Here is a 27,688-nt window from a genome sequence, read left to right on the forward strand (position 1 = left end):
ACAGATGTGACTCACAGAAGCTCCACCCCTTCAGCAATGAGCACACGGTCTCAAGCACACGGTCTCAAAATGGCTGCCAAGCAGCTCCTCTCCTTCTCCTCTCTCTGGCCGGACTGCTCTGAAAGGCTCTGGAAGTTGGTATATAAAGCTAGTCTGCTAGCTCCGCCCCCTTGTGACTCACAGATGTGACTCACAGAAGCTCCACCCCTTCAGCAATGAGCACACGGTCTCAAGCACACGGTCTCAAAATGGCTGCCAAGCAGCTCCTCTCCTTCTCCTCTCTCTGGCCGGACTCTTTGATGAGCCTGTCATAGCCTCACCTACTTACCTATACAAAATTGTTGGGGAAGCCAAATGACAGTTGTGGAAGCATACCATGATCCTAGCTCAGCTCACCCCATCCACACCCTCATGGGTGTGTGTGTGGAGAAGCCAAGTGAGGAGGATTATCCCCACCACCTATGTGGTGACAGCTGATTCACAGTGTTGGAGATCTTCTAGTCATGCGGCAGTTACTGGAACATAGCCCACAGTATTTGTCATCGTTTGGCCCATTCCTGCCAGCCATTACAGGGACAAGAAATAGATGAGCCTGGGCTGCAGGGTGGTAGTAATTCTTGAGTTTGAGTACTGGGGATAAAATGAGAAGGGGGTTTGAGGAACATTTTCCTCATGGTAGTTTCAAACACTAAAGAAGCCTGTTTCTCCCCCCCCCCTTTTCTTTCAATATTCTTTTCATTCCTAGTGCATGTCTATCAGTAAATCCTAATCACCCTTCTTCCAGCTTCTCTATTAGAGCCTTGTTACCCCCTTAAACTGGATCCATACCTGTCCTTAGCAGTAAAGAATGTGGCCTGTTGTTCTGGTTCTCTTCTAGGATGAAGATCCTGATACTAGTTGGATTCTCCTTCTTGAAGATGACTTGATAGCACTTCTGTCTCAATTCCCTTTTCATGAACTCTTCCAGCATCTTCTTGGATTTGATTCTAAAGGTGAGCAGACTGCTAAAGCAGGGCTGAGGAAAGTTCAGCTTGTGAATATCATGAGGCCTCGGAACGTCAGTCTCCAGAGCCTGAAGTTTGGAGATGGTTCTGCTGTTTTGGGACAGTCCATTTGGGCATAGTTCTGCTGTTTCTAGGGTTCAAGTGTAAGTGCTTTCAATAATGATATGGAATATAGACATCCCTCAGTTAACAAAGCACATGACAATGAAGCTCCTTCACTCCTTCATTTCCTTTTTACAAAAATGTTTTATGCATCCATGCCTCTTTCATTTCCCTCTGTCCAGCTGGAAGTTTGTTCAGCAGTGTCATCATTGAGAGGATGGTGAAGGATGGCTAGGGAAACAACTTTTGGTGTTGAGTTGCAGCAGTGTGTATGTAGTTAACAATGCAATAAACATTTTTTGAGCTGTGAAAAAGTGGGATTCTAGTATAGCTGGTGCTCCTGTAGCCATATTGTCTTACCTACAAAACCAAGGGAAACAACACCTACCTCTAGAATACCACACAGAGCATGTGAGAGCAGTAGACCAGAAACAAAAGGAGTAAGCAGATGAGCCTGCCTTACTAGTTCCCCCTAGCATGTTAAAAAAGCACAGGTCTATAAGTTTTGGCCACCAAAATGGAAACATGGAGGCTGATGAAAGTACAGTCAGACCTTCTTATACACGAATTTTTTATACACGGATTCAAGCATCCACGGTTTGAAAATGTTCAAAAAAAAAGTATAAATTTCAAATATCAAACCTTGATTTTCCATTTTTTATAAGGGACACCATTTTGCTATGTCATTATATTTAATGGGACTTGAGCATACACGGATTTTGTTATACACGGGGATATTGGAACCAAACCCCAGCGTATAACAAGGGTCCACTGTATGTGTCATCCCTAGATGCATTTTGGAAGAAGGCTTTAAGTGGTCTCTCAAAGATTTGGAACATTTTAAAGTATGCTACACTTAGCTGAACTGACAACTTCATTCCATAGGTGTATATTGTTTGCTCTAAATACATAATTTGCCAAAGAAACTTATCACTATTGGTTTCATGTTACTTTTGCCTCTGGTGTCAAATTTTCTGTTAAAGAATTGATGCTCAGGAACCCATCTATTTTGTTAACTGAGTTATGCCTGTATAAAGAAGGTGTTGGATTATTGTGTTTCAGCAACTTAAGAGCGGGGGGAAATGAGTGTCAAAAGAGGGTGAGTGAGAATGGAGGATAGAATTCTTTAGTCTAGTCTTCCTGGCCTACCACTTGCTAACTGGAACTGTTCTAATGCCAGTTAACTGGTTATTAAGACTGCTGGAATATATAAGAGCAGTGTTTTTGTTTCACATCAACTGCATTTAGGCTGCGTCTGTACTGGAGAAATAATCTGGTTTGACACCACTAACTGCCATGGCTCCATGCTTTGGAATTCTGGGAACTGTAGTTTGTTTTGGTACCAGAGCAGAGCAACAAACTACAGTTCCAAAAATTCCATAGCATGGAGCTATGGCAGTGAAAGTGGTGTCAAACCAAATTATTTTTCCAGTGTGGATGCAGCCAAAGTCATCTACTGAACTTGTGAATAATGTGTTGATTGGCTTCTCCTATTCTGAAATGTTTTCCGTTGTGTAGGTGTTTATGGTCCTGAGAAAACAACCTCCCAAGAAATGATGAAGATCTTTGCATTTGCCAACTCTTTGGTGGAACTTCTTGCTGTGGGGCTGGAAACCTTTAACCGAGCCCGTTATAGGCAATTTGTGAAACGAATCGGCCGCCTCATCAGGCAAGGATTGCTACTTGCTTGCTGCTTGAAGGAGGGGCCGGGTGACCACAGATTTTGAATTTGTGCAAGGCAGCTCTTTTCTAAAGTGAGCTTGGGAGACTGCACTGGCCTTGCATGGGTTACATTCTTCCCACCTGCATTTTAATTATTTTAGCTTAACTTTTTTAAAAAAAGCAACAACAACTGTTTATCATTTGAAGCCATTTTTGCCACGCCCCCCTCCCTGGCTATTTTAGACCTAGAAGTGGCTTTTGTATAAAACAGGAAGTAAATAAAAAGTAAACTTTTGATTTATACAGGCTGCCCCTATGTTTACCATCTGTACTAGAGAATGGGTATCTGAGGACAGAGTTATAGGGCTGTCCTCCCTGCTTTAGCTACCTGCCCCCTGAATGGGTATGGAGTGGGCAGACCCCTTCCTTAGGAGCTGCAAGGATGCACCATGGCAGATGATGTAGCTAGGAGTTCTAGACATGCCCATTTAGACATGATGGGCAAACAGTCTCCACAACATAACTTTGCTTGAAGGCTTCAGTCTGCCCATCTCAGGATAATCTCCGTTCTTGTAAAACCAGATCATTTTGCTACTACTGAAACAGTAAAAAAGTTACTCTGTTCCAAGGCATGGGCAGAAATCTTCTACCATGCCATTTCTATGTACAGTTTGCCCTGTGTATCCACAAATTCTTTATCCATGGATTCAACCATCTACAGCTTCAAAATATTAAAAAAATGTATAAATTCTATAAAGCAAACCTTGATTTTTCCATTTATATAAGGTACACAATTTTATTTCATCTTTTATACATAATGGGACTTGAGCATCCACTGATTTGGTATCCACTGGAGGTCTTGGAACCAAACGGAAGTGGATACCAAGGGCCCACAGTATATTTATCTTATTACTTGTAGTCAGTCTCACTCCCAAAAAAGGAGGTTTCCAAACAGCATTGTGAGGGGTGGGTAATTGTTGTTTCTCCAGATATTCTTGGACTCTAGTACTGATATTCTCTTTGGCTATTATGGCTGGTGCTGACTGAAGTTACACAACATTGGAAGGGCACAGGTGGCTTGCCCTTATGGGTGAAACCGAAAGAGAAACTTTGAAATCTATCCTTATCAGACCACTGGTCCAGCTAGGAATTGTCTATACTGGCTGGCAATATCAGTTCTTCAGTGTTTCAAAAAGAAATTTTTCCTCCCCACTCTATCTGGAGATACTGAAATTGGATTGAGGCCATCAGTGTATAAAGCACAAGCTCTCAGTGCTAAACCTCTGGCCCTTCCATCTAAAAGGGACTGAGGAGATAGCTCAGCAGCAGCTTGTAAGGAATCTAGTTGGTTCCTGAAGATGTGAAGGCAAAAATTATTAACAGGACCTTGCTGGCAGGCAGTTCCTAAACTGTTGAAGGTGATAATATGATGAGTTGGGCTAATATGGCTCTGATAATGATTTTGTTTCTGCTTCATTGTTTTGCTTTGTTCTACTCTTCCTCCTCTTTCCCCATCCCGTAGGATGACACTTTGCTATGTGAGTGATCACTGGGCCCAGTACATCAGCCACGTTAAAGGCTATGGCTACCCAACACACCCTTACTCAGTGGAGAAACTGCAAGTGGAGTTCGATGAACTCTTTCTGCGGGCTGTCCTGCATGTACTAAAAGCTAAAAGGTAGGTAACAGAAGTAAAATCAATTCATTTGAGTTGTGATGCTGGAGAAGATTTCTGAGGATATTGTAGAGAGCCAAATAGACAAACAAATGGGTCCTAGAACAGATCAAGCCTGAAATCTCCCCGGAAGCCAAGATGTCGTACTTTGGTCACATCATGAGAAGGAATGACTTAGTGGAAAAGACAATAATGCTAGGAAAAGTGGAGGGATGTAGAAAGAGAGGAAGACAGCACACCAAATAAATAGACTCAGTCAGGGAGGCCACAGGTCTGAGTTTGCAGGACCTAAGCAGTGGAGTATAGTGGGGCTTGGAGATGTTTCATCCACAAGGTCAGGGTCAACTTGGAGGAGTTAACAGCAACCAAAAATGCTGTAGGTGGCTTCATTGCATTTTAATAATATTTTTTTTGTATATTACTCCTCTATTTGTATGGTTTGGTTTTAATTTTTGTAAAGCTACTTTGAATCTTTTTTTGGAAAACAGTAGAATATTGGTGGTGATGGTGTCATGATTTCTTCTTGGTTGTTGAACCCCACCAGGCTAGGAGTGTGGCTCTTTATGTCAGAGATGCCATATGGAACTCTGTCCAGTAATATGCTATGGAAGCTCTTCTTCATCATGCACTGTGCAGAGAGTGAGAACCTGGAGAAGTTATGTGCCACTGTACAGCTTGAAGACTGTAAATGCCAACTCAAAGGTCAGTGTCCCATTATTAGAGAGACAGGAAGGAATTTCAACTCATTTACATTTGGAGTCTCAGGCCACATCTGCACTGCAGAAATAATGCAGTTTGACATGCTTTAATTGCTGTCACTAAGTGCTGTGGAATCCTGGGATTCATAGTTTGTTGTGGCATCAGAGCTCTCTGACAGAGAAGGCTAAATGTCTCACAAAATTACAAATCCCAGATTTCCATAGCTTTGAGGTATAGCAGTTAAAATATTTTCAAACTGCATTATTTCTGCAGTGCAGATGCAACATCAGAATCCTTTTTGTGCAAGTGTCTCAGCTGGTGATGAAGCAGGCAAGTAGCTCAATCTGTGCCTGAGCCAAGGAACTGCCTCCATAGGCTGGATTCAGCCTGTAGGCCATATAATTCTCACACTAGTTTATGCTGGTATGTGGGTTGGCTTAGGTTGTGTGTTGGTTATTGTTTTATGGCAAGAGCTTTTAGACTGCCATTGGTTGCATCATTATGATCCTATGAAAAATGACAGAAAAGCCAGTTGTGTCCTTTCACTCCTAATTCTTAGCAGCATGGCTGGATTTGGCCAGCTGTTCTGCATGCAGTCAACCCTGCTGAGATACCCACTCAGGTCAGTCTCTCTGTTGGAATGCAGAGTAAAAAATTAAAAGGAGACAAAGTCCCACATGATGTGTAGTGGTCCAAAAACTTTTATTTCTTAATAACCTTGTCATCCATTGGCTACTTCAGGGACTATTATAAGATAAATGAAAATACTGTATACTCATGTATAAGCTTCGAAATTTTAAAAATTGACCCAAAAAACCTGGGTCGACTTATCCATGAGTCAGTTTCAGTACTGTATTTAACTGTTATTTTAAAGAGGAACCATCCCCTGGTGAAAGTCAAAAATGTAACCTCTTCCTGGAAGCACTGACCCCACACTATTCACCCATCCATACAACTTTTACTATGAACACAGGCATGCCTGCTGGAACTTTGGACGTTTTTTGGCATTTTTTCCTTTGCTTCATCTTTTAGATCCTTTGCTACATGCCTCTAAGTTTTACTCTTGACTTATCAACGGGTCATGTCAAAATCCATAATTTTGGCCCCCAAACCTGCCCTCGACTTAAACCTGAAGTTGACTTATAGTTGGGTATATACAGGTACATTTATTATAGCTGTGCTATTGGGACAACACATAAACCATCTCTTAAAACATAATTTATTAAAAAAAAAATACAGTAGAGTCTCGATTATCCGTCCTTCGGTTATCCGACGTTCCAGATTATCCAGCGTCCCATGGTTCTTTGTTAGCCCGCGTGCATGCTCACGAAGAAGCATAGAATGTTGAATAATGGCGCAGTGGCTTGGTTTTCCTCAGCCTGAAGAGAGTCCACGGACTCCCTTTGGCCTGAGGAAAACCAAGCCTCTGAGAAGAGGCGTGGACCAAGTTGCCAGACCTCTCCTCTGCGCAGCTTGGATTTCTTCAGCCTGAAGGGCGTCGTGGACTCCCTTTGGCCTGAGGAAATCCAAGCCTTGCCAAGAAGAGGCCTGGACCGAATGACCAGACTTCTCCTCCGCGCGGCTTGGATTTCTTCCACGGACTCCCTTTAGGCTGAGGAAATCCAAGCTGCGAAGTAGAGGACTGGGCAGAGCACCCAGTCCTCTCCTTTGCAGCTTGGAACCTTGGCCCTCTCCTATCCCCGACAGACTCCACCCCACCCACAGCCAGCCGGGGCAGAAGCCGCCGTGGAGGAAACAGGACTCATGAGGTAAGCAGGGAGGGAGGAGGGGAGGGGAGGCGAGGGACTTTTGTCCTCAATGGTAGCGTGAGTGCACGCGTGCCGTCATTGGGGACAACTTGGGGATTATCTGACATTTTTGGTTATCCTATTATCAGTCAGCCCATTTATGTTGGATAATCAGGACTCTACTGTAGTATCTATTGTCCATAATATTATATACATACTTATTACCATAAATTTCTGAAGTTGCACCCTGTGCTCTCAATCAAAGTGGAAAGTAAAGCCTATTAATATTAGACTTTCAGCATTTTGAGCATGAAACAAAATTTATTCCCTCCTTGCCTCTGGTAGATCCAGCCCACTTGGAGAGTTTTGAGAAGTATCTCCAAGGGATGAATGGCTCTGAGGAGATCTGCCTGCTGACGACATTTGCACAGATGGCTCAAACGAAACGGGATGACGCAGACGAGGACTTTGTCAAAGTCATTGTGCTGGAAATCTACGAGGTGAGCAAGGCACAGCTTGATAGGTGAATGGGCTTTGTGGAGGTGAGGCGAAAAGGGACTTCAAGCATTGTAATTGCAAGTCTAAGACAAGAACTGAAAAGGCCCCAATTCGCATCTTGCCTGTGCTGTGAAGATATTTTGTTAAGTTTTTGCAAATTGCCGTGAACCGGATACAGTTGTCCTTAGGGTGAGCAATCCAATTGGAAATAACTATTTACTTTAATCACTTGAATTTTTAAATATATTGCTTTGTAGATGCTCAGGATCCTTAGTAAAGTATGTGTGTGTATGAATTCTTTCATTTTTTTCCCCTTCAGGTTTCTTATGTCAGCCTTTCCACAAGAGAAACTTTTTCAAAGGTTGGCCGGGAACTCCTGGGAGCCATAACTTCTGTCCATACAAGCATGATTTCTGTTCTGCTAGACCGAGTCAGAGATACCATAGAAAGGGTCGGCATGGTAAGGACTGTGTCAGATTGCAGCAGCTGAATGCTGGATATTGTCATTTAACCACAACTGTGTGTAAACCATGATTCATATGAGTTCAAAGCAAAATTCTGTGTCAAGAAAAGATGGATTTTATTTGTAAAGAAATAAAGCATTTTTTAGTCTGTAACAGCTCTTTCACTACCCAGAAATAAAGCAATTTGACAGTTGTAACTGTCATGGCTCCATCCTGTGGAATCCTGGGATTTGTAGTTCAGTGAGGTATTCATCCTGGTCTGTCAGAGAGCTTTGGTGTCTCACCAAACTACAAACCTCAGGATTTTGTGGGATAGATTCATGGCAGTTAAAGTGGTATTGAATTGCTTTATTTGTGAATGAACCTTACATCTTAGAAATGGCCAGACCTAAAAGTATACCATAGCAGACTGGCCAGGTATCTTCCATAAGATATTTTGTTCGCAGCATTCCGGCTAACCGAGGGACCAGGAACACCTGAGGGGAAGGCGGGGAGGGGCGTGCCGGTGAGAGGGGCATGCCATAAAGCCTACCTGTGGGTAAACCTCCTCGTCCTGCCCCCTCCAAGGTCCTGAGGGACGCCGTTGTTTGCTGCTGTTGCCGGGCTGCTCCTTGGGCAGCGAAGAACTTGTGCAGCTGCGCATTTGTCCAGGGACTTGGCAGCCAACGGACTTTGTTTGCAGCTGCGCACCATCGCAGGCAGGCTTGGAGCAGGTCCTGAGTTGCTGTGTGCGCAGCAGAGGAATGACGTATAGGGTTGTCTTCCTCTGCTGCAGCTTTGTTACATTGCTGTGTGGGGATTATTGGGCCATGGATGATGGACAGCTGGGCGAGGGGATGGTGGATTGTTCTGTGTTGTATGGAGCTCCTATAAGAGTAGTGTGGGGCAGGGGGAGATCTAGCGGTAGGAGAGTGGAGTCGTTTCGGAAGGGAAGGTGGGATCGATGCGTAATATCTATCCCTCCTTCCATCCTCTCTCCTAGCCAAAAAGATCTGTGGGTCAGTCCAACTGTACCACAAACCCTGTCTCTGCTCCTGTGCAATGCCAGGTCTGTAAAGAACAAGACCCATATCTTGTATGATTTGTTGGAGGAAAAGTGTTGTGACCTGGCATGCATTACTGAGACCTGGCTTGGGCCTGAAAGCGAAGCGGTGTGGGCTCAGGCCCTCCCAGCTGGGTACTCAGTTAAGGACCAGTGCAGGTTAGGTGGGCGGGGGGGGGGGAGTGTTGCCTTGATCCATAAGAACACCCTTTCCTTGACCAGGAACCATTTACGTCAGACAGATTACATCGTGTGTATTTACCTGACCCTGAAGGACAGGGACTTTGTTGGTCTACCGGCCATCCCATGCGCTAACAGACTCCCTGACCGAGCTGATACAGCTGGTCTCGGAACTGGTGTTGGAGTCCCCTAGACTTTTAGTCTTGGGGGACCTCAACATCCCTTTCGAGACCAGTCGTGGTCCAACTGGTGCGGCTCGAGAGTTCATGGCTACCATGACAGCCATGGGCCTGTCCCAATTAGTGTCAGGACCTATGCATTCGGCTGGTAATACACTTGATGTTCTCTTCTGTACAGATATGGAGACGCCGTGGGCAGAGGTTTCTAATGTCTCTCCCTTGTCATGGACGGACCATTTCCTGGTCAAGGCTAATATCAAGGCTTCTACCCGGATCCCTCCCGGGGGTGGCGGGCCTATTCGGATGGTCCACCCTCGAAGGCTGATGGAACCCAAAAGGTTCCAAGAAGCCCTAGAGGGGTTTATGGTTGGAACTGACGGCGATTCTGTTGATACCTTGACTAACATCTGGGATATTGATCTCTCCAGGGCTATATACAGTATCGCTCCCAAGCGTCCTCTCAGACCTGCTTCCAAAAAACGGCCTTAGTATACGGAAGATCTTCGGGCCAGGAAGCAGGTTTTGCGACAACTAGAGCGCAAATGGCGGAGACATCATGCCTTAGCCGACAAGACACTCCTGGACTCTCTTTTGAAGGACTACGGAGTGGCGATAATAGTAGCGAAGAACTCGTTCTTTTCTGCACATATCGTGTCCGCGGAGTCGCATCAGGCAGAGCTGTTCAGGGTAGTGAGGGAGCTTACTCAACTCCCTCCTCCCCTGAACCCTATTTTGGAACCATTGAAAGCCTGCTGCGATGGGTTTAACAACTTCTTCGCGGATAAAATCTCTCGGATAAGGGTTGATCTCGACTCCATTATTAGTCAGAATCTAGAGTAGAGGTGTCCAGAGCCTCCGTGGACTTGGTTAAACTGGATCACTTTGAGTCTGTCTGTACTGAGGATGTGGACAAGATTCTTCGAAGTGTTAGGAAGACGACTTGCTCTCTCGATCCCTGTCCTTCATGGCTGACAGCTCAAGGGGGAACAGTTGTGACTAATATGTTGCACCGTATTATCAATACATCCTTCAGGGATGGGCAGTTTCCATCAACTTTGAAGACGGCCATTGTGAAACCTTTGTTGAAAAAGCCCTCCCTTGACCCCCTAATTCGGAACAATTATCGGCCTGTCTCGCTGCTGCCATTTTTAGGGAAGGTGATCGAGAGGGCAGTTGCCTTTCAGCTTCAAGGGATCTTGGATGAGACAGATTATCTGGATCCATTTCAAACCGGCTTCCGGGTGGGCTACAGAGTTGAGACTGCCATGGTCGCCTTAGTTGATGATCTCCATCTGGGTATGGACAGGGGGAGCGTGTCCCTGTTAGTGCTCTTGGACATCTCAGCGGCCTTCGATACCATCAACCATGGTATCCTTCTGGGTCGCCTGAGGGAGTTGGGTATCGGGGGCCCTGCTTTGCAGTGGTTCCGTTCCTACCTCTCGGGCAGATTCCAGATGGTGGAGCTGGGGGATTGTCGCTCTGATAGGAGGGCCCTGACATCTGGGGTCCCTCAGGGAGCGATTTTGTCCCCTATGCTATTTAACATTTACATGAAGCCGCTGGGAGAGATCATCCGGAGACACGGGGCACGGTGTTATCAGTACGCTGATGACACCCAAATAGTTTTCTCTGTGTCTCCGACTGATGCAGTAACTAGGGATGGCATCTCTCCTCTTAATGCTTGCTTGGAGTTGGTAATGGGCTGGATGAGGGAAAACAGACTCATCCTGAATCCAGAGAAAACGGAAGTACTGGTGATTGGCTCTCCTGGCCCGGGTAAGGAAATTTTTCCACCTGTCCTAAATGGGGTCACGCTCCCTGTGAAGGACTCTGTTCGCAGTTTGGGGGTGCTTCTGGACTTGTCGCTTCACCTTACTGCTCAGGTGGATGCGACGGTCAGGAGCACCTGTTATCAGCTTCAGCTGATACGCCAACTGCGACCCTTCCTTGGCCGGGGGGACTGAAACCGTTGTACATGCTCTGGTAACCTCTCGACTAGATTTCTGTAATGTGCTTTACATGGGGCAACCCTTGCACCAAACCTGGAAGCTTCAGTTAGTGCAGAATATGGCTGCTCAGCTGGTTACTGGATGTTCCAGGGCCAGCCATATAACACCAGTCCTAAAAGATCTCCATTGGCTGCCTATTCGCTTCCGGGCCGAATACAAGGTGTTGGTTATCACCTATAAAACCCTAAATGGCTTGGGCCCAGGGTATTTGGAGGACCGCCTCTCCCCATACAATCCGCCCTGCACTCTCAGGTCGGGTGAAAGACATCTTTTAAGAGTTCCAGACGCTGGATATGTATCAGCTCAGAGGGCTTTCTCTATTTCAGCCCCTCAGCTCTGGAACTCCCTCCCCAATGAGCTCCGTACTTCCACCTCCCTCGATGCTTTCAAGAAGAACTTGAAGACTTTTTTGTTCCGCCAGGCTTTCCCCCCATGAGCCTTGTGGTCATTCTCTTCCCCTTGGCAATGTTTTTGTGTATTCCATTCTACACAGCCATTTGTATAGGGTGTTGTTGGTTTTTACTGTTCTTAATTGTTAACTTTGTATTATTGTCATGCTGATGTTTTAATTGTCTTACTCTTTGATGTACACCGCTGTGATTGCTGGAATAGCGGTATAGAAATAAAATTTTATTATTATTATAAAATCATAAAAAGGTATTCGATGGTAAGCTTGTCCTTCCCACACCAATGTATGACATCCATTTTCTCCAGCATCCTTGACAGGTAGCCTCTCAAATTCTGCTCAAAAACCTTCACTTAAGGCAGGGATGGGACTCATATAAACCTCCAGATATTGTTGGACTGCAAATCCCAGCATACTTAGCCTGCATAGTTAGTTGCAAGGAAGGCTGGCACATTTGGAAGCCTACATAACCTAAGGAGAGTCCATTATATTCAATGGCAGTCTGTTTCATTGCTGATTATCTCATACCATCAATAAATTCTTTCTATTTACTTTGAAATCCCCTTCCTTATAACACAATCCCATTAGTTTGGGTTGTGATCTTTACAGCAGTAGAGAAGTAATTTGCTCCATCTGTGTGTCAGCCCTGGAAATATTTGTTCATAGCTGTCATACTGCCTCTTAATCATTCTTTCCTTCTGATAAGAGCAATATGGACCTTCAGCCTCAATGTCCCTCTTCCTCCCAGCTGACAAAGGCAGATTTGATTCATTTTGGCTTCTGAGATTTCACTAACCATTGTCTGCTGGCTCTTTTCCCTCTACACACACTTCCTAATTTATCGGGATGTGCAGTGTGGACTAGAATGTTGTACTAGTTCATGAAACAAATTCCTGTTGGAGATAAGAAGCCAGAAAGCGTCCTGCTAAGACTGTTCTGCAGAGTCCCAGAGAAGAAGTTCAGAAAAGCTGCTTTCTCTGTTTTCACCCTTTCTGTAGTTTTATGGAATCTTTGACAAGATCACAGGTTTCCTTGAAGCATTTGTTGTAGCAAAGGATTCTTCAGGGTTTTTACACTGTCTTCATCAGTGTTACCATGACTGCTTTTTTTCTTGTTTTTCTTCAAAGGTTTCTCTTTATTTGTTTAAAGAGCTGCCGATGCATCTCTGGAAGCCATCTGCTCCAGAAATTGCCCTGATCCGCAACTGGCTCCTGAATTACAACCTGACCGAAGTTGAGAACAAATTGGCATGTATAATTTTGGAAGGGCTCAACTGGGGACCAAGTGAGCATGTAGGTATTAAAAACGGGGCTGCTACTTTTATTCAGTAAATCAAGTAATGCGTTTAAGAGACTCATTATTTTCAACTTTTGGTTCACTTCCTGGGATTTTTTGCCTTCAAAAAAGTCATCTCCTGGGCCTAAAACTGCCTTGTTGGGGACCTGGAAACCTGGAAAGTGGTAAAATTTCTCCCCACGTCCCTTGGTGAAAACACTTTTTGTAATCTGAAGTCGAAGGCTTTCATGGCTGGCATCCATAGTTTTTTGTGGGTTTTTCAGGCTATGTGGCGATGTTGTAGAAGAGTTTCTTCCTGATGTTTCGCCAGCATCTGTGGCTGGCATCTTCAGAGAAAAATTTCTCTGAAGATGCTAGCCACAGATGCTGCCAAAACGTCAGGAAGAAACTCTTCTAGAACATGGCCACATAGCTCGAAAAACCCACAGAAAATACTTTTTGTAATCTGTTTTGGGGTTGCAGTAGCCTTGGTAGGCTATCTAGTCCCCCACCCCCTTCACAGACTCCATCTTTAAAAAAACCCCAACACATTTATTTCAGTTGAATGCCCTTTTGGTAAAAATCTAATTTATAACCATTAATTTGATTATTTGAATAAGATTTTTTAAAAAACAAGCAATTGCTTTAATTAAACATTTAAACTGTCTGAAGTGATCAATAGCCAGTGTTCAGTCATTTGATAATGTGGTCCAAATGTCTGAAGTGGTACAGTCGAGATAAAAGTTTGCCTCCTGGCAAGGGACTGTGTTGTTTAAAATGATGTGTTGACCTAGGTGGAACCACAAATCATTCTGTTTGTTTTTCTTAGGGATGTTTTTCCTGCTTCCACCCAGAAACCCATTGTATTCTGGAACGTCTACATTAATTTAGGACTTAATAATTTAGGACTTCTTTCATAGATGTATTCACTGGGCTGGACATTTTACTTTTTGGTATTTTTCAGGTGCCTAACTAGTAGTGCTCTTTTACTATCAGACATTGTATGTATGCTGAAGCTGGAAATGAACTTAATATTGTATCTATGCTTTTGACCGACCGAGCAATTTACAGTATAATCTTGACTCAAAGGATGTATCGGCTGTAGGAAATTAGGCATAGTCAGAAGCCATCTGAACTAACCTTTTGCTACTGAACTGGTTTTAGGCTGGCATAAAATCCCAAAGATTAGCCAGCAGTGGAATCTCAGATGTCAGAAGGGTCAAAGAAAGGGGTAGAGAAGGTGCAGGCTAGGGAAGAGCCACATTATGCCAAAACCAATCCTCCTAGAAACAAAGCCACAAAGGTGGCACACATTTAAAACATGGCCAACAAGTAATTTCCAATATCACTAATCCAGGAATGGTTTGGATGTAACACATCATCAGCTGGCCTATTGTTGGATCAGGTGACCCTCAGCCATCATGGTGAGTTAGGATCACAAGTTGGAGGCCACACACACAAACGTGCGCGCGCGGGTGTGTGTGTGTGTGTGTGTATAGAATGCCCTCTTCCCCTTATGTTTTCTCTTCAGGGACTCTTGATTCCTCTGAATGAATTACTTTCATGTGGAGCGAAAAGGCGCTTTTTACTGTGTTGTTCATTTGGTACTATCAGTGTTACATAGCATCAGGAACAAAGCCAGATCTTTGTCACTAAAACAGTGACAGCGTAGAGAAGGCTTGTACACATAAAGTTTTTTTCTTGAAAATAAACCAATTATTCATGAACAGGGTACCCTTCATCTTGATCCAGCAATCCATGCTGAAATTGCACTAATGGTCTTAGAAGCTTACCAAAAGTACCTCTCTCAGAAACCATACAGTGGGCTGATCTCTGAAAGCATCAAACAGGTAATCTGTCACCATTCAACCCTTTCCTGTTCACTTTAGATGAGGAAATTGTAAATTAACATTGCAAAAATTACTTTGCTCTTTTATCAGAGAGTGAAAATGTCAAGAAATGTCATTTCAGTTTTCTTCCCTAAATAATTACAGAGGTACCCCGGGTTACGAAATTAATTCGTTCTGCCGCCGCTTTCGTAACCCGAAAAGCTTTCGCAAGCCGAAAACCCATAGGCGCTAATAGCGAAAGCCGCGATTTGGTGCGAAAAAGCGCCGAAAAGCACCAAAAATTTCCTTCGTAACCCGAAATAACCTTCGTAACCCGGAACAGTTTTTTTAATTGATTTTTTTTCGTAACCCGGAAATTTCGTAAGGCGGCGCATTCGTATCCCGGGGTACCACTGTAGTCTTATTTTATTAAGTTTATTGCAAGTTTGCTGTTGTGAAAACAGTTTCAGTAGCAACTGACTTTGAACAGTTTTGGTGAAAGCAGGGAACTGGTGTAGTGCCCCTCTGGGTCTTTCTTTTTGGAAAAGTCAGAGCAGTAAATACTCCAAATTAAATGTTGCAAAGCTTTCTGAAGATGAATATTTGTGTTTTTCCACTCCTTGCCTTTGTAGCTTCTTGGTGTTGAAGTTCTGCTTTCTCTGTTGAACATAAAAGATGCTCACAAAACTAGATGCAGAGTGAGCCTTCCTTATGTGAAATGGCTGGGAGCAGAAATATTTTGAATTTCAGATTTTTTCATTTATTGGAATATTTGCATGTACATAATGAGATACCTTGGAGATGGGACCAAGTGTAAACAAGAAATTCATGTTTGTTTCTTATGCATCTTCTAAACATAGACTGAAAGTATTTTTAATAATTTTGTGTATAAAACAAAGTTTGCGTACATTGAACTATCAGAAAGCAAAGGTGTCACTATCTGAGTCACCCATGTGAACAGTTTTGGATTTTGTAGGATTTTGGAATTCTGGATAAGGAATATTCAACTTGTAGTGCTCTTTATGAAATAGTTTCCTTTAAAAATCAAGATTTTCCTATGTAGTGCTGCCTGTTCTGATGTGTTACTTATAAACACCCCATAGTGTCTTAGTAAGTGAGTCAAGACCCATTGTAAGTATAATGTGCTCTGATTGGCCAGAGGTCTCCAGGGTCATAGGCAGAGATGCTTTATGAATTCTCATGCTGCTGACATACTTTATACCAGGGATAAAATTGGAGATACCTGGGACTTTCAGTTCTCTCATTTGGGAGCAGTGTGTATTTGTGTGTGCGTATATGTGTGTGTGTCATGTAGGGGCTGCAGTGGTGACATGTGAAGGCCACATGCAACCTTACTTTATCTCAGGGATGAGCAAAATTAACACTTAGCAAGTTTGCATTGCTGTAGAAAATTTGAGAGTCATCTTTATTGTAGGTCTCCTACTTGGCCAGCATTGTCCGTTACGGAGAAACACCTGAAACTTCTTTTAACCAGTGGGCTTGGGGACTGGTGCTGAGATTGAAACTACATATGAATGATTATGGCATCCAGCAAGGCTGGCATTCCACTGCTGTCTCCCATACAGTGCTTGAGCTGATTGAATCACCCACATTTCACCCACTGCTAAAGGCTGTCAGATCTGGACTCCCCATCGGTTGCTACCTTGCATTGGCCATGACGGCAGTGGGCCACAGGTGAGTACCTTCCTAGCTAATGACATCAGGTCAAAAGCTTAACTTAGGGCCTAGCATTTTAGACATGCACAGATTTCTTTGCAGATAGCAGCACCACCCATCTTTTTAAGAACTGCTGAAATTTATTATTACTATTACTATTATGTTTATTTATATCCCACCTTCCTCCTAGTACAGGGACTCAAGGCAGCTAACAATTTGTTGGTGGCACCTTCAGTGGTTCTATATGGTACAGGAAGGTACAAGAGCATCATCCAGCACCATAGAACCTTGTGAAGCCACAGTGTAGATAGTTGGGATAGTGCCCTTACTTACTTATGTATGTATATCTCACCTTTCAGCCACAAAGGTTGCCTGAGCAACTTATAGTGAATTAGTTTGACAGTTCCCTGTGCTCAGGCTTACAATCTAAATGAAACATGACACATTAGGAAAAGAGGATTCTAGGGTGGGAATTATGTTCAGCAGTTCCTGGCTGCTCTTCTCCCTTGGAGGCCACATCAGTGGAAGTTGGAAATGATAGGGGGCTCTTACCAACTGCTGGGACCCTGGTATGGAGCTGTGCCTGGCTGTTCTTTTTCTCCCTCAGAGGCCACAGCAGTAGCAATTCGAGTAGAGGGCGGCAGGGCAGGGCTCTCACAAGCTCCTGGGACCTAGGCATGATGGAGCTGTTAAAGTGCAATACAATAAATATAATAAATGTAACAACAATGCTTTTTCCTGAGCTTGGAACCTCTGTCTCCTCTTGGGCTGTTAGTGGAACCCACTGTTGGGTTGTCTCAACCCAAGAAAAATAAGGAGCAGCAGTTCAGTATGAAAAAGGAAACTTTTTTATTCCAAGGCTTCTCTTTAAATAAATAACATTTCCAGGGTGGGTTCCTTTCCTAGTTTGCATATTCTTTGCTAACCTTCCCTGGAACTTAGACAGCCCCTTGCTTTCCCCAGCTTTTGTCTCTCATCTCAGTGGTTACCAATCTTTTTTTCAGTGGGCTAACTACCTGATTAATTGTTTCTTAACTGTCAAAATGTTTTTCTTCTCCTTCCTCTTCATCCTCATTTCATGACATTCCACCTCACATTATTTGCCAGATGCCTCACACCATTCCTTTTAATTGTATTGACTAAACGCAGAAGCAGGTGGAATTTAGACCTGTCTATCAGAAGCATCTTACAAGATTTCCCAAGGTCCTTATTCAGCACTCAAACCATTACGTCATGCTGGCTTTCTCCTGAAAAGAACTGTGCTTGCTTTTTCAATCCAGTTAGCTTACAAATGAATTGGTGCATCAAAGCTCAGTTAACTGTAACCTTCACATAATACCTACCTGTAGTTGCATTTTGTATAATTACATATTTTTGGTTTTCTGTTGTATTTATTTCAAAATTTTAAAAGAAATGTTAAAAGAGTAGACAGCACAGCACACTTGCAAAAGGGCATGGGAAAGGAGGATAAACTCTCTGGGATTGTTATGAGATCTCTGCATCCCATTTAAACTACTACTTTATCCTACCAGTAGTATGAGAACCAAGGCTTAACCAAATCCTGCAGATCTTCCTTTCTGCTCTCAGCAGTCCTTTTCCAAATGTATTCCTATTTCTCCCCCTTAGAACAATTTCCAGACTTGCTGGCAGGCAGTCATCTTAGAGGATCTGTGGCTGGTGCTTGGATCTTGGGCCACCAGACATGTGCCTGGAAGCTAATGTACATTGAGGCTGATCATTCTAGTATTATCTATAAAATAGGTTTTCTTTTTTAAAATGTCTCCTTTTGTTTTCACAGTGTTGAGAAGTTCTGTGCTGAAGGGATCCCTCTCCTGGGCATTCTTGTGCAGTCGCGTTATCTGATGACAGTTGTTCATGTGCTTGACAAAGTCTTACCGTTGTTCTACCCGTGCCAGTATTATCTACTGAAAAATGAACAGTAAGCTCCAGACTTACCCAGATGTCTAGTACAGATGTATTAGTTCTGTCTATCACATTTATTTTGCTGTTCTTCAAAGGATCTTAGAATGAAATGTGTGGGACTGAGTTTTCACAATAACCCAGTGATGTCTGCCTGATGGCCTGTTACAAGAAGTAGTCATAGGATGTAGGAAGCTGTCTCTGTAGCTCAGTTTTGTCCTCTGGCTGGTGCTCTTTGAAGTCTCAGGAAGAAACTGTTCTCCACCTGCCTTCATCACATGGGAGATTCCAAGACTTGAAGCTGCATCTTTCTTTATGCTTTTTCATCGAACTATTCTAGTTTTACCTTTACTATTTTTGATGTGCAATACCTTCAGGAGTCTTTTAGACTCCTGATCCCCTGAAGATTCATGAGACTGGTCTTTGGCATCCTGTATGCCAAGTTCTGCTACTATGTTGACTGTCCTTTTCTGATGTTTTATGACAGATATGGAACGAGAACTGTGGGTGGAAGTTGCATAGGACTGAGGAATTTAATTTGTTATCAGAAGCAGGCAAGATCTGAGGTAATCTGCCTTGGCCTTATTAAGAGGGAGGTGGTAGATGCCTCTTTGTTGTCCAAAGACAGCATAAATATTAGGAGACTGACCTGTGGTCTTTGCAGATTCTAACCCCATCTTTGAGCCTCCGACTTGTCCAGTTAGTGTTTCCATGTTACCTGTTCATTATTGTGTTCCTTATCCAGACCTTATCTGAAGAAATACACTCAGCCCTTCTTATACACGGATTTTTTATACATGGATTCAAGCATCCACGGTTTGAAAATGTTCAAAAAAAGTATAAATTTCAAATATCAAACCTTGATTTTCCATTTTTTATTAGGGACACCATTTTGCTATGTCATTATATTTAATGGGACTTGAGCATCCACGGATTTTGTTATCCATGGGGGATCTTGGAACCAAACCCCAGCGTATAACAAGGGTCCACTGTACTTACAGTGAACTGAAGGGATGAAAGAGGCTAACTCAACCTGTTAATCTCCATATGAACAGTCTCAGCTCTGCTGAGGGGTGTAGAATATAATTTGCTTTTATCTACCCACATGTCCTAATGCTTCTTTGACCTTCTTATTCAGAGGATAGCAAATACTGAATCCTTTATTCTTTTTCCTGATCTTGCACCATACTTCTGCTGCTGAGTTCAAGAGCTCTTTGTGATGGATCATTTTGGCTTGTGTGTGTGTGTGTACTGAAACAGCTGCTCTTATGTCCAGAGAGTATGATGGCAACTTGTCTGGTTTTTTTCCCTAGGTTTCTGTCATACCTCCATCAGTTCCTTCAACTGGACAGTGGTGTTCCGCAAGGGATGACACAGCAGGTGACGCAGAAGGTCACTCAGCACATAACTGGGACAAGTTATGGCGAAAACATTAAGTTGCTCAACTGCATGATACAGGTCAGGATTGAAGAAATTAGGTGCCTTAAATACTCATCAATTCATGTGGAATCTTCCATTTCATACACATCAGTCCATACAATTCAGAATACGTGTTGCAAGGATTGGTGCCTAATGTCAAAATCACTGCTTGTGTCTTCTATTTACACAAGTTCAGTACTGGAGTGGAGTAGTGGGGCCATTCTTTTGAGTGTTCCCTCACTTATTGTGAGACCTGAGACATACCAGTAGAGATGAAGCTGGTGGAATTGCAAGATTTGATAATCTGGCCATCTGTGTCAACCTTCGTGCTCCTGATGCACCCCAGTGAATAGGGCATGACAGGCTTCATTTGGATAAGGCTTCTGCTGACTAGAAGAAAGTTGGTCTCAGGGGTGATACCAACATTATTGAATATGTGTATGCCAGAATGTACAACAGCAGGCAGTAGCAGAGTTTGGAAAAAAAAAGGTTCCCCCATCCCGCTTTGGATAACAGCTTCCAGAATCCCTTACCGAACATAGCCAGTTGATGAAGAATTCTGGGGGTTGGAGTCCATAAGCTTTTCCAATCTTTGATTAAAAAACACATGTAAAATGGTAGTTAAATAGTGCATTAACAGGGACTTGACTGTATTAAAGATGAGTGTGAGCCTCAGACCCTGGACAGTGAGATCAAATGCTTTTTGCTGAGCATCTTCAGACTGCTGATCCACATACCCATCCCAGCCAGCATTTAATGTTGTCATCCTAAGGGTTCTTCTCCCTGTGAGCCATTTGATCATTCCACCCTTTTCTCTTAACAGAGTCATGTTTATATAAGTAGCCAGCCCAGTGGCATTGGGCCAGCTGCTGTCCTGGAGTTCTGGGTCCAGGCCCTCACCAGTCAGCCACTCTGGCACAAGGAAAGAGCCAATCTCTGCCTGATAGATCACTTATGCCAAGCTGCATTTCAGTTCAACCAAGAAGACTGTGTCCAGAAACTACTCTACCAGCAACACAAGGTTTGAATAATCCACCTTTGAGTAGCTTTTAAAAATTCTCAGCTCTGTGCTTCTGTTACAAAAATGTACATTGTACAGTTTGAATCTGCCTTATCTGAAATGCCTGGGACCAAAAGAGATTTGGATTTTGGAGTTTTTCTGATTTTGGATTATTTGCATATACATAATGAGATATCTTGCAGATGGAATCCAAGTCTAAACATAAAATTAATTTAAGTTGCATATAGACTAATAATACGCAGACTATTAATTTTGTGTTCATTGAACCACAAGAAAGCAAAAGTGTCACTATCTCAGTCACCTACACAGATAAGTTTAGATTTTGGAATATTTCAGATTTTGAATTCTGGATAAGATCCTACCTCCTTTTTGCAGTCTTATAAATATTGGCTGAGGCCCTGCATTAGAGACTTAGCTACAGTGTCATAACTATGTTCCATCTCTTAACCTGACCTCTGAAACTCATTTTAAGAGCCAGTCAGCCTTCCCAAGCAATGGATTTCTGTGGCACTGGTGATGCTTTAGGATGATGTGACTGTCCCCCTCCTGCTAGTGATGATGTGATGAAGAGATGCAGTAGGACTCTGCCGGAGTTCCTGCTTCTGCTCCTTGCACCATTGCTCAGTGGTGGGAGGGGGGTGAACACATTATCCTGCAGTGCCCTTGCTAGCAACACAGAAGGTTTGATGGCAAACCTTTTAGAGACCAAGTGCCGAAACTCAAAGGCATTCCCACACTGGGTGTTACCTGTTGCTGGGTGGGGGGTGAGACTTCCTGGGGGGACAGGACTTCGGGGGGGGGCATCCGCCTTCTAGGGGTGGGCTTCTGCCTTCTGGGGCAGGACTTCCCTAGAGACAGCTGAAGGCCCAGGAGGGTGGGGAGAAGAGAAGGAAGAGACACACACCTGTTCCTCTTCCCCACCCTCCTGGGCCTTTAGCTGTCTCCTCTTTCCCTGTGTTCCCATCTCTCTGTGTGCCCTCAGAAATGCCTTTGTGTGCCAGAGAGGACACGTGTGCCATAGGTTTGCCACCATGGGCTTAGGACATCTGACTGGCTTTTAAGATGAGTTTCAGAAGCATTTACTATCATGGCAACGATACCATGCAAGTAAATGTGAATAGGAAAAAATTACACTATCAAAAGTCTAACTTATGATTTTGTAACTAAAAGAATGCCAACTGTTATAATTTTCTAGCACATCAGCATGATACCTAGGAAAGGTCTTTATTTTCTCTATTGGAAAATTTGGGTTTGTGCTTGTTTACTCTGCATCTGCGAGACCCTCTTGTTTTTATGCCCACCTGTTGTGTTCATGATTTAAATTGCCACATTTCTAGGAATAATGTTTCTTTCTGTCTTTCCTTTCATACATAATTCATCCAGTGTTGTTAAGTCTAATGTTATTTAGAACATGGAGCAAAATGTATTTTTATAAGTTCAAGTGTGTAACATTTGACTCCACATAAATCCACAGTTCTGCACATTGGCAGAGCTGCCTCAATCTTACTGCCTTTCCTCTATTAAAACTGGAATCCCAAACTCTGTTCTCTGACAACACAGTATTTTCTGACCAGCTTTCTCTCTCTTGTACAACCCAGAATGCTTTGGGCTACCACTGTGACAAAGGGCTGCTGTCTTCCCTAGTCAGCTGGATTGTGGCTGGCAACATCACACCTTCTTTCATTGAGGGAAATGCTAATCCCACACAGGTAAGGAAGTGCTAAAGACTTAGAAGAAATTGTTCATCCTTGGTCTTTCACTGTGGAAGATGTCCCTGCCTTGGGTGACTTGACATGGTTGGAGGTCTAGAACTGAAATGGACAGTTTGCAGTCCGGAGCCAATTTCCCTCCCCATCTCCTGCAGCTTCACCTCCCCACCACCACAAGAAACCCAAATACTTCAAATTTCTCTCTTCAGTTCTTCTCAAAATGGTGACTAAAAGTAACCTTATGTCGCTTCACGTTGCCCTTTTGAAACGGGCTGCAGAAGATAACTGAGGTATTAGGCAGTGGTCGCAGTCTGGTAGCAATATTGGTGAGGTGAGACTGCTTTTACATGTTTTCATGTATTTGAGAGATTTTCTATACATTGTTGGGGCATAAATTGCTCAAAAATTGAGCCTTTTTAAAAAAAAAATGGTGAGCTTGTGGGACTTAGGGATGGTGACTGTTATGAGGCTCCAGGGACCATGGAAGTGGAATCCAGGGGCCACATTTTCCCCACCCCTGGTTTAGAAAGATCATCCTGGAGGAAATGCTGCTAGGCTTTCCGATCTTGTCTTTGCTGTTACCGTTTTCTTTACTATTTATAGATTTGGTTTGCCTGGACCATTCTGAATACAGAATCAATATTTGAAGAGGATTCCCAACTTCGTAGGGTTGTGGAAAGAGAGTTGGTCATCAACTCCTTGACTCCTGATCAGGCTCTAAAGGTAAAAGAGAAATGTCTTCCTGTGACAAATGTCTTCTCTAAAAGTGGCATGGAATTTATCTTGGTTTCCCAGTTTTTGAAGCCAACATAATAAACATCTCCTCTTCTTCCAGAGAGCTCAGACCCAGCTGAAGTTGCCTATTGTGCCTTCTCTTCAGCGGCTTCTTATCTACCGTTGGGCTCATCAAGCAATTGTTACGCCGGCTGATCATCCCCTCCTTCCTCTCATATGGCAGAAATTCTTCCTTCTCTACCTTCATCGACCAGGACCACAGTATGGGTGAGTTAGCATTTAACTTCAAATGGTCTGGTGGCATGCAAAAGGCCTTTCTTTGCCTTCACTTTGAACAGACCAGGGGTTGGGCATGGGGGAACAATTTTCATTCCTGCAACGGGGAATAGTGCCCAAAATAAGCAACCCCCCCCCAAAAAAAAACAAAAAAACACATCCAGAAGTGACCAGAAATAATTTTCAATTTGGATTTCTGGGATTTTTGGAGGATTAAGAGGGTGGCTAGGAATGAGTTGGGGGCATTAGAATGAAAACTACTAGAGGGATCCAAGATTACTAATGTATTATTGAGCATAGTTTTTGTTGGGGCTGATTGTCTTTTTATTATTATTAACCTTTATTTATAAAGCGCTGTCTTCTCTCCCAGTTGACATGAGCAGGGGCTGGAGGATGGATGGAGTATGTTTAGGTGGGTGGGGGGCTTCCCACTGTTGGAACAATGGATTTGAAAAGAGACTAATTGAGACAAGATACTATAACAAGGCTTGATCTATAAATACTTAAAAGAGTAACAAACAATATTTGTGACAGAACCATACAAAACCCATATGTACGAAGGATACAAAATAAACCATAGTAGCAATGGCAAACATAATAATAACAAATAACAAAGAATAATGCAAACTATATAATACAGGCAAATAACACAAGTATAATGCAACAGAAAAGAAGGCTGAGAATAGAGTGAGCAAAAGAGGAAGAGAGAGAGAGAGCTCACTACAAAGTTAGCCTTATCATAAGACTCTGAAGTTGATTAGAGCTATGCATATACAGGTGGAAGTCATCTGTGTTCTCAGTAGCTCTCCATTAACCCTGTAATGGTTATTAACCCTATAATGGCTGAAGTGTAGAGCTTGTTACTATTCTAACACCCACAGTGGGAGACACAGGCAACTTTCCCTACCACTGGCATTGACCATACTGGGTTACATGGACAAACAGTCCAATCTATATAAGGTAACTTCATAGCTTTTGAGGTTTGGGATAATTAGCTACCAGTGCAGGATCCTTTATCAATTGGAAACTTCTTCTGACCAGAAATCAAGCACCTTGCCTGCCTTCCATCAGTGAACATGTATATCTCCTTTGGTTTATATAGCAAGTTCTTCTCTTAACTGTCTTTCAACACCCTTCTGTAAATAACATTTATTTTCCTAGATTTTACCTGGGTGAAATGCTTGGTATATAACAGTGATGTTTGAGGAATTTGTTGTTTGAGAATTCAAATACAAATTGTCCAGATATACTCCTCCTGGAATAGTTTGTAGATTGGCGTTTGTTCAAAGTTGTTCATTGACTTTCATACTTCCTGAAAGTTCCAACTATTTCTCAGTTCAAAAAAGGAACGTAATGAATGTAAAATGAGCTCTCTTTTTTCCCAAGAAAAATGTGTGTTGTGGGAGAAGAAACACACTTAGAAATATGTTTAGTTGGGCTCTTGCTATCTGTGGGCTTGCCATCTGAGGATTTAAGTATTGCAGACAGCAAGCCCCATTATTCTCAATGTTGCTCTGCCATTGGGAACAATGGGGCTTGAGGTCCTGCATTTTTTCTTATCCAAGGGGGTCCAGAACAAAGAGCAGATGGTAATTAAATATGAATTTTTGTGAAGAATTTTGAAAAATAATTATTGATCAGTGTGTAACAGAGATGGGTTGAGTTTTGAGTGAATGCACACAGTGGTGACATGGTCCACAGGTAGATCACAGCTCTATAATAATTTTTTTTTTTTTTGGACTACAGCTCCCAAGATTCCTAAGCAGCCTGACCCATATTAGCTTGGAGAATCCTGGGAGCTTTGGTCCATGAACCACCATGGATCTCATCCCGGGAGAAATTTGGTATATGATATAAAAAAAAAAAAACATGATTAAAGTATCTAAGCTCTGAAAGAGATGGAATCAACCTTCCTTATGCAAAGGGATCTTGCAGCACCTTTGAGACTAGCTGTGTAAAAGAAGTTGTAGTATAAGCTTTTGTAGACCTGGTCTACTTCCTCAGATGCATGGAGTGAAGTAGACCAAGTCTATGAATGCTCATTATACAACTTCTTTCGTACAATTAGTCTCAAGGTGCTACAAGATCCCTTTGCATACTGATACTTGAGACTAACCTGGCTATGTCTCTGAATTCATCCTTCCTTAGGCCATGGTGACTCCTTTTTAATAATTACATGTAATTATGCCCCTTTCCTCTTTCTTTAATGGTCTTTTATGGTGTGCCCACCTATGTTGGCTGTAAATGACAAGCGTTCTTTTTCCCCCAAGTTTACCTGTAGATGGTTGCATTGGGAAAAGGTTTTTCCAAAGTCCTGTTCACCTGAGCCTGTTAAGTGACCTGAAACAGCGCCTGATTGAGGCAGCAGACTTTCACCACTCAGCCAGCAAAGCACTCAGGATGGACAGCAGAGCAAGTAGCAGTGAAAACTTAGCAGAAAGGGGATCCACCAAGCCTGACCACTTGACCTCCCCTGAACTTCACAAGGAGCTTGTCAGGTAAACAGTAATCTCTGGCAAGGAAGGCTTTGGCATAAACTGGATTCTTTTTCTGTGTGCCTCTACGAATGTGGAGGGCCAAGATGGTGTGCAAGATGGTGTGTCATTGCAAGCTAGAGTGCACAGTCTATCCACTACTGGTCCAAGTCAGGTAGACTGATGTATATGTGAGCCCTATGTTTGGAATAGTGGGATAGCCTGTGATCCATTGAAATTTCTTTCTTGAAATTGAACTGTACATGTTGCAAACTGTATCCAGTTCTTGTTCAGGGCTGACAGTGCATAGACTGGGTTGGCAGCCAGATGACTTCTAGTAAGATAGTTTTCAAGAAGGGTTTGGCAGGACTTCAGGTTTTAGAGAAGCCAACCTTTAAGGAAGTTTTTAGATGTAGCAATAGCAATAGTACTTACATTTCTATCCCCATTCATAGTGCTGAGCAGTTTACACTCTTTGAGCAGTTTACAGTGTGTTAGCCAATTGCCCCCAACAAGCTGGGTACTCATTTTACCAACCTATGGAAGGATGGAAGGCTGAATCACCCTGGAGCTCTATGGTTTGAACTCACAACATTGTGACTGCAGTATTGGCATTTAACTACTGCACAAACAGTGTTCCTTCACATATCTTCCAGCTGTTACCACGGTGGTACTGCAGAGCACAAAATTGAGACTTAAAGTTCCGTCCTGAAAATTTCAGATTGGCTGGGCATTTTTCAGGACTGCTTTAGTTGTGTATTCTTGTATGACAGAATGTTGGACTAGGTGGTCCTTGTGATACTTTGCAACTCTTAAGTTTGTATGAACTGCATGTGAGAACTGTTTGGTGCAGAGTGAGGAATCTGCCCACTGGCTTATTCAGTTCCACCATACCCTTCCAAACATCATCACCCCATGTCTTGAACAGTTTTCAGGACACAATAGCAGAGGTGTAGATTTCTAAACTTTCTAGCTTTATTGGCCTTCTCTTTCATGTTTCTCCTGCATGTTGCAAAATATTTGTGGAAATGTTCTGGAGTTCTGCAGTTCTGGCAGGATGCTGGTTGATCCTGTAGGAGATTCTTTTTTGCTCTGAATTAATTTGAGGATCCTAGGCGGGTTACAGACCACCGAAAAGCGGTGGTCTGCTGCAGCCGCCGGTTGCAGCATCCGGGAACCGCAGCAGCCAAATGGTGCGGTTCCCGGACGCTGCACAGAAGGAGCGTGAAAATCGTGCTACTTCCTGCGACCTGGAAGAGATGCCGCAAGTGCCGAAGTGCGCACTCACGGCTTCATTTCCGGGGTGCGACATGCGGACGCAGTACGTCCGCTACGTCAAGATGGTGGCGGTCGTGTGGAACAGCCGCCGCCATTTCGTACAGACTCAGTCTGTGCTAGGGATAGGGGCATCTGGAAGAGACGCCCCTTTCTAACCCTAGCATGGACTGAGTCCGTGCTAGGGTGCCCGTCTGTAACGGGCCCTCGAGATGCCCCCACCTCCCCACAGGGGAAATTGGCAACAGAAGGCATGCTTTTTTTTGAGAAGGGTTCTTCACAGTTGCTAATCTGCACATTCAGGATGCCATTAATCATTTTAGGAGACCCAGTCCCTGGAAGACAGTTTGATGGCTTGAATTCCACCTCCAGGCTTGCCATCAAATACCAGGAGTAAAATCTGGATCTTA

General features: G+C 43.3%; 1 protein-coding gene across 5 annotated transcripts in view; it reads left to right on the forward strand.

Moving 5' to 3' along the window:
* EPG5 (ectopic P-granules autophagy protein 5 homolog) overlaps positions 1–27,688 on the forward strand; it is an 88,609-nt gene that overhangs the window by 20,998 nt on the left and 39,923 nt on the right. For all 5 annotated transcript variants that reach the window (XR_006101928.1, XM_042449358.1, XM_042449359.1 and 2 more), the window contains exons 8-23: positions 878–992; positions 2,625–2,775; positions 4,291–4,446; positions 4,988–5,145; positions 7,236–7,390; positions 7,708–7,848; positions 12,796–12,960; positions 14,674–14,793; positions 16,208–16,467; positions 18,248–18,388; positions 19,683–19,827; positions 20,612–20,809; positions 22,408–22,518; positions 23,122–23,241; positions 23,354–23,520; positions 25,800–26,027. Coding sequence is in view for 4 of the 5 variants with exons in the window: in XM_042449358.1 (XP_042305292.1) it covers positions 878–992; positions 2,625–2,775; positions 4,291–4,446; positions 4,988–5,145; positions 7,236–7,390; positions 7,708–7,848; positions 12,796–12,960; positions 14,674–14,793; positions 16,208–16,467; positions 18,248–18,388; positions 19,683–19,827; positions 20,612–20,809; positions 22,408–22,518; positions 23,122–23,241; positions 23,354–23,520; positions 25,800–26,027 (2,531 nt within the window). In the remaining variant the exon portion in view is untranslated. The remainder of the gene's footprint in view (positions 1–877; positions 993–2,624; positions 2,776–4,290; positions 4,447–4,987; positions 5,146–7,235; positions 7,391–7,707; positions 7,849–12,795; positions 12,961–14,673; positions 14,794–16,207; positions 16,468–18,247; positions 18,389–19,682; positions 19,828–20,611; positions 20,810–22,407; positions 22,519–23,121; positions 23,242–23,353; positions 23,521–25,799; positions 26,028–27,688) is intronic.

The sequence above is a fragment of the Sceloporus undulatus genome, chromosome 2, assembly GCF_019175285.1.
Source record: "Sceloporus undulatus isolate JIND9_A2432 ecotype Alabama chromosome 2, SceUnd_v1.1, whole genome shotgun sequence".
In the NCBI taxonomy this organism is placed as follows: Eukaryota; Metazoa; Chordata; class Lepidosauria; order Squamata; family Phrynosomatidae; genus Sceloporus; species Sceloporus undulatus.